Source organism: Hevea brasiliensis, chromosome 16 (assembly GCF_030052815.1).
Source record: "Hevea brasiliensis isolate MT/VB/25A 57/8 chromosome 16, ASM3005281v1, whole genome shotgun sequence".
Lineage (NCBI taxonomy): Eukaryota > Viridiplantae > Streptophyta > Magnoliopsida > Malpighiales > Euphorbiaceae > Hevea > Hevea brasiliensis.
In genome coordinates this window covers 70,624,417-70,631,827 of record NC_079508.1, presented here as the reverse complement: position 1 = coordinate 70,631,827, position 7,411 = coordinate 70,624,417, and the positions used below count along the sequence as shown (strand labels likewise).

General features: G+C 34.0%; 1 protein-coding gene across 2 annotated transcripts; it reads right to left on the bottom strand.

The window, feature by feature from the left end:
* Positions 1–930: 930 nt before the first annotated feature.
* On the bottom strand, positions 931–5,785 carry LOC110637038 (endoglucanase 6). 2 transcript variants are annotated; one of them, XM_021786961.2, is made up of 9 exons: positions 5,377–5,785; positions 5,046–5,258; positions 4,389–4,589; positions 3,120–3,209; positions 2,873–3,037; positions 2,485–2,769; positions 2,048–2,396; positions 1,870–1,932; positions 931–1,711 (listed from the first exon to the last, which is right to left on the bottom strand). In XM_021786961.2, the coding sequence occupies exons 1-9, from the start codon at positions 5,578–5,580 to the stop codon at positions 1,413–1,415; spliced, it is 1,869 nt and encodes a 622-aa protein (XP_021642653.2). In that variant the 5' UTR covers positions 5,581–5,785; the 3' UTR covers positions 931–1,412. The 2 variants fall into 2 exon arrangements, with proteins under 2 accessions (XP_021642653.2, XP_057993836.1); XM_058137853.1 differs by having other exon boundaries at positions 1,870–1,920; positions 5,377–5,773.
* Positions 5,786–7,411: the final 1,626 nt, after the last annotated feature.

Sequence of the window (7,411 nt, the reverse complement as noted above, 5' to 3'; positions counted from 1 at the left end):
GTAAACTAATGTTTTTAGCAAACACATTAGCAAACTAAAAATTTTAGCAAACCAGTTAGCAAACTAAGTCAACAGCTGCATGTCTCAACTTGCAATGTAAAATGATTTAGACCTTAAAAAAATGTTTCAATAGTAGTGTCCAAGGTCATGATGAGAAAAAGTAATCAGAAAATAAAATTTCATTTTTGAGCTCCATTCGACTAAATTCTCATTCATTCTTTTCACAAAAGACCTAAGACTCAATTTCTAACACTATGCCTTTCATACCTTTTCTTTGAGTCTTGGCTTCCATAGTCTTTTTCTTTTCTTATTTTGGATTTGTCTTGAAATTCCTTTGAGTATCTTTTCTCCTTAGACGCAACTTCAAAAATACTTTAGGAATAAGACAAAGAATCTACACATCACTTTAAAGTTGGATTAGATAGATTCTGTTTGAGTTTTGTTATCATCAAAATCAATGCTCATTTTGAGCTACACGGGGTCAACAAGATAATATCAGTGTCATAGTGGTCGAGCTGAAGAGGTCAAACTAGCATAGTGTTTCTTCATCTTTTCTTTAGTTAACGCCAATTTCGTTTTCGCTTCACCTTCCAGAGTTTGTACTGTTTAGGATTGCTGATGAATTGATCAGATAAAAGTTTTGATCTCATCACAGAAATCAAAATTTGAACTGCTGTATATAAATGGGCATGGTACTACAGGCTGCAAGATTTAATTATGCTTTTCCATGATTTTGAGCGAACAAGCTTACACCCTCGCTGTGGGTTCTAGTGGACGTTGGATACAAATCCAGCGCTAAAGTGATGATTTACTAGCAGAGTAACATTACCTAGAAAAGGTGAATAGCTGACATTTAATTCAAATTGGTTAGTGACCTTCAATATAAGGAATAATTGAAATATCTCAGTATCAATGGGAGAAAAGGCAAGATTAATTATGTAATGCCAATTGCTGGAGACTATATTCATATAGGAAGTTTAAAAAATTTGTTGCAGAGCCTACAACGTCACACCAAAAAGAACATCCAAAGCTGTTTCCAAGTACAAAGAGAAAAGACTCTTGAAATTTAATTGAGAAGCCTGAGCTTTTGCATCTCAACTAGCACTCTTTAACTGTCGCTCTCAAACATATCTATGTAAGCTAATGAAGTGGAGGAGAAAGAGGATGAGCACTTCTTTTTAATTGTCTCGTCACTCCTTTCGTCCTCCAACCTTATTTAACCTAAAAATCACTGAACCCTAATTAAATACCAAATCAACAAGATGAAAATCCCAAATGAAGAGGTGTAAAAAAACAAAAAAAAAAAGACCATTCTGGACTGCATTTTTTGTATAGCTGCACAATTCTTACATTACAACCCCAGAAGTTGTACCATCCTTTTTCTCGTTTCTGTAATTGATTTTCTTCCTTTTTCAGGCTAAAGTGTAGCTTGAAACTGAGACATCTGCAGCAGAGGCTGAATGAATATAAACGAACTCGAGACTTTTTCCAGCAGGTAAAGAATTAAGCCATGACGGAAAAGCATAAGAATCTCCAGACTTCGTGAGACCCCACATAGGACCATAAAGCTTAGATATTGAAAGCTTAAGATCTGTCAATGTCTTAGCGGACTTATTGGTAACTGTAATGGAATATCTGTAGTAAGTTTTTCCCTTGGCGTTCCATGAAGTTGTCATCTTCTGCTCTATGGAAATAGGGGCAGAAGTTGAAGCTGGAAAATAGATATTTCAATATTAGATGTTGTCCAAATTCAATGGTATTAACGAAAGGAAGTCAATAATCCCTTGATCAACCAGCTAAAAAATAAATGCCAAAATGAGTGCAGTAGGCATGAAAAAGAAAGACATTTAGAAGGGAAGCAAAAAGTACCTGGAGCTGGAGTTGCTTTTGGCTGTGGTGCTGGTTTCTGTTGGGTAGGACCTGCAACCACCACTGTTAACATAAACCCATGATCATTGTTACTCCATGTGATAGAAAATCCTGATTTTCTAACTCAATGAAATAAAGAGAAGTAAAAGAATTAAAAATGGCTAAAGAGCTTATGTACCTGGAAGAAGTTGGTTGTAGCCTCCATGTCCACCATTTAGGCGTGCCAATATACCAAGAATAGGAGCATTGTTGTAGGTAGCAGGCTCTGTTTGCTCATAATTGTCCCTTTCATCGGCAAAATTGTCATAGGCATCAGGGCCACCAACAATAGCACCAATAAGGACATTAGGATCACTTGCTTTCTTGCTAAACCAAGTGGCATAACCACCTCTGCAGCTTACAAATGTAGGATTAACCTTAATGGAAACAATTGAGGAAGCCCGGTGGTGAACTTGCCGTGGATAGTTGTTTCCATAGCCCACCATGTAACTAGTAGCTCTTGGGTTGTCTCCAAGAATGTAATCCACCTGAAAGGATTGTCACATTGCATAAGATCAGATTGTATGCTCCCAAGAAAAATATGTTATATGACATTGAATATTTGATTAATTTTACCTGAGATTGTGCGAAAGAGAGAAGCTCAGATGGAGCAACATTGCCAGAAGCACACGTCATGCTTCTACCAGCAGATGCAAGATAGTCAGAATAGACAGTAGCCAGGAAGGATGCACTTGTGACAAATTGCATATTGTTCCACCTCTGGCGGAAAATTAGACCACCAGGAGTTTTCTGAACATTCCTGGTACCCTTTCCAAGGCATGAACACATGAAGTACTCGGCCTTCTGTTGGTACCTCTCAAAGACAGGTGCATGGTGTCCGGCTTTTCCTTGCATCAGGAACTGCAGCAGTACCAATTTACCAGTCAGTCACCCAAATTCCGCATATTTGTGGCAATGCAATTCAAATTATTAATTTGAGAACCTAAATTTCGATAATTTATACCATGGCAACAAGAGTCTGGACCCCAGCATACTTGACATCCCAGCCAAACTCAGTCATGCCCCATCCAGTTCCACCCATTGAGTCACCATTGTTCCCAAGGTAGTTCAAATAGTACTGATTGTTGGTTGCCTGATACAACCAGGCAGCAGCCCACAGCAACTCATCCTGTAAAATTTACAAAACCAAATCAATTCATTATAATATTAATTTCTAAAATTTAATAAGAAAAAAAAAATAATTTCCTTACATTGTATCCACTAATGGAGCGATAATATTTTTGGGCAACAGTAATGCTGCTGTCATATTTGCCTCTGTACTTGTCTGCAAAATCGAATAGCTGGAAAATGAAAGAAGAAAAAGGTTAGTGGCAATTCATGCGATTACATGAAAATCAGAAGGGTACGCAGGGAAATTAAAGTACTTATACTATAGTTAGGCAGGGAAAGTACGATAGTAGGAGGGCCTGTCCGTAGTGGAGGTGGGACTGAAAAACCAACCCACCGACAGCGTTCTCACGTGAGAAGAAAAGGGTAGTAAACCAGTAACTGCCTCCGCTATTTATGGGTTGAAACACGTGGACGGTTTAGATCCGGGAGTACAAACAAATCTATACGGTCAACAGACAACACTCGTGATAGACGGGGAAAAGCGTTCCCTCCATCTCCATGATCCAAAATGTGCGCCGAAATATTTTATTCGCATTTAAATGTGAAGATTGTGGAAAGAAATGAAATTGATTTTATCAAGGTTACAACGGCATCGTTTCTTTGCAGTGTATCCACTCAATTTCTTAATATATATATATATATATATATATATATATATATATATATATATATATATATATTTTTTATATTTTGTTAACATTGAAACATTTATGCAACACTTTTAAAAAATAAAAACTCATTAAATGTAATTATAAATTTAAAATTATTGAAAAAATTTATTATTTTAAAAAGTTATTTTTAACATTTGTATATATTAAATTTTAGTTGATTGTTTATCATTGTATATAGTAAATAAAATAATATATTTTTAATTTCACTAACTTAATTTTTTGCCACCGTTTTTATATATATTCTAATTAATTAATTCATTACATATTTAAATATAAATATTTAATTTAACAGTTATTTAACTCGTTCTCTTATGAACTCTAATTTATATTAAATATACTATTACTAATATTATTTAAAATTTTAATTTTTTTAATTATTTAAATTAATAAATTTAAATATTTAAATTTATATATAAATGAATTTAACAATAATTAGATTAAATATTTATATTTATATTTATATTTTTTTATATAATTTAATTAATTATTTACATGTCTGAATATAAATATTTAATATATTAATATTACTTTCATTTTCATATGTGTTCAAAGTTTTTATGTTCAAGTTTATATCAGATAAACTCTTAATTTTAATTGAATTTTAATTTAAGACACTATCTATTAATTTAATTTGAAAAAAAAACGGTACTATTGTTTTCAGAAAGTGTAATTTTTTACCTGATGTCCGTGGGCGAGGAGCTCATTGGCGTAGGCAGGGTTGGAGCGGCGGAAGACGATGGAGGCAGCAGCCATCGCAGCGGCTGTTTCACCGGCTAGATCCGACCCTGGATTGCTTGTGTCAATCTTGTAAGCTCGACGGTCAGTGGTCATGTCCTCCGGTCTTTGCCAGCAGTAATGGTCACTGTTGCCATCCCCCACCTAACCCACAAACAAACATAAACGATTTAACGACATGACGTTACATTATTAGTATTAAATTATTAAATTTGTGACTATAGTTTGGCTTTAATGCAGACTAATGGTAATGGATCATCAATTCTGTTAAAAACAAGATAATCTCATTGAAAAGGACAAATAGAATGGGGAAAACCTTACTAGAGATCAAGGAAATTAAAATAAAATAAAATAAAATAGTGATGCTTATATGGAATTTCAAGGAATTGGGTACGTGGGAGGTCGAGTTCTGTCATAAAACCTGTTTTATGTGCACAATACATCAGTACTCAAAAATGGGTTCAGCTGCAAAATCCAAATAAACACAAGTAAAACCGGCTTTTACTTTGAAAACAGGGCAATTTCTTGATTTTTAGCGGAACAAATTCTTGATGAAAGAGTTGCACATTGAAAAAGTGAAAGCTGTGGTGTAAAATGTACCTCCCCATAGAGAACATAGGGTTCAGGGTGAGCTTTAATAAAGTAGTCAGTTCCCCACTTAACGGCAGCCATGGCATGACTAAGTTCACCACTAGCAGCCATTTGTTTCCCATACTCTATTATGCTCCACGACATCATTGTAATGGTGAAGGCCATGGGCAGCCCAAACTTCACATTGTCCCCTGCATCATAGTACCCGCCTACGAGATCCACCTGCAATTTGGAAAACAATTTTAATGGTGTTTACTTTTAAGATTGTAGGTAACAGAGTAAGACGAGCACAAGAAACACAGTTGGGCTTTTATTAGGGAAGTTGATGTTTTAAAATTACCCCACTGGACTTGCCGTCATTTAGACCAGAATTAGCTCTCCAAGTAACTCTCTGATTATGGGGAAGGTAACCAGATCTTTGAGCTTCAAAGAAGAGAATGCTCTTACTGAGAGCTTGGCCATAGTCATGGCCAGCAAAAGCAAATGGGAAACATAAGAGAAGAAACAGGGGAGCCATTGAAATGAGCTTAAAATGCTTCTCCATAGAAATATATTGAAGTATAAACAAAAGGGTTTCAGCCAACAAAATAAAACAAAGGGAAAATTGGCAATGTTAGTATGATTTATCAGTTAAAACTTCTGATAAACCCAAATGTAAGAGTCTTCCTCTTACAAGAGAGAGGTTTGAGGAGTAAGAGAAAAAGAAAGGGGTAGGAAGGACTGGGGGGAGCCGAAGGCTCTATATAATGAGGAGGAAAGGAAGGTATCAAGAGCTGATAAATGGGCAGAGCTCAATTAATTTTTAATTTTTTATTGTTTTATTTTTCATATTATTTTCTGAAGACTGGAGAAACAGTTGAGAAAAGAACAGGGTCATGTGGGTGTCCTTTGGCTCTTCACTGGAAGGATCGGTGTGGATTTAATGTACCGGTGGAAATAATTTTAATTTTATTTAATTATTTTTACCATTAGAAGCCTACCCTACTCAGCGCCCATCAAGCCATTTCACTCGCAGGGTTCAGAGGCAATGCCCAGTCCCAAAAGGTAAGAATTTACTAAACCAAGAACAGGGAAAAGTGAGTAGCAGTAGACGAGTCAAAAAGCTCAGGAAACTGTCCCCACTTTGAGTTCTCTAAAATGCCCCTGCCCTTTTGCTCAGAGATAGCAATGTGCTAATCCAGCTAATACTAGGCTGATTTTGCATTGCTAAATTTGTTAATTGACCCACCCCCCAATGATTTATGTTCACATTTGCCTTGTTAGGCAATATTATTATTTTAATAATTATTGAGTTAATAATTATAATTATTTTACTAATTATTAACTATTATATATTAATTATTTATATAACAATTTAAATATAAAATATTTAATAAAAATAATAATTATATTAATTATTAAATATAAAAATAATGATATTATCGTGCTAACCCCACTCAAACCTCCTTTAACCTCTTAAAAGCTAAGAATTACATGAGTCACCTCTTAATTTATAAATATTATATAGTGATATAATATAAATAAAAAATTTAATATTTTAAATATATTTAAAATATTTAATAATATCTTAAAAGTTATTACCAAATATAGCGTTGTTCCTTTTTAACTCATTCTCTAGCTCATTAAGTTACTTATTGCGAAAAAAAAAAAGTGAGTTAAGTTTAGTAAGTAAAATGTTTTGGTTGTGTATAATATAAAGTTCATATTTCTATCATATAAAATTAATTAAATTTTACATATAATTGAAGTAAATCATTACATAAATATTAAATTTAAAAATTGCCGAACTCATTTTTACATAAATAAAATGTTTTTATGCCAACTAATTAGGTTCTTAAGAACCTAAAGCTGCTCCGCCACCAATTAGGTTCAGAGCATTAATGGGAAACCTTCCAATTGGCAAGAAAAAGAAGAAAAACACTAAAATTTCAACCATGTGCTTAATAACTGGAAATTAATGAATATCGAGATTGGAATTTTAAAATGAGGCATGTGCATTAATTTGTTTCAATTCTACCGGAAAAATACTTTTTATTTAAGTGTTCTCAATCTACCAAGCTGTGAAAGTTATGAATCTGTATGCGAAATCACGTGTTGGAAACCTAATACCTTTAATGCTTGTAAATTGTTTGTTGTTATAAGTAGAATTATTAGCCTTGTACCAAAGTAATTGCTGCCTGTGCCAAAGAACTCTGCTCCATGCCCCTATATTTTAGGCTCAAATTCCCTTATTAAAGAGTAATGGCTAGTTCAATTCGGATTAAAATGGTATTTCCTCGACTGGAAATATTAGTATTTTATGTCACCGACAGTTCTCCGTTCATGGCATTTCTGTAAAACTAAACTAAAATTGTGGACTATTTTGTCCTGCTATA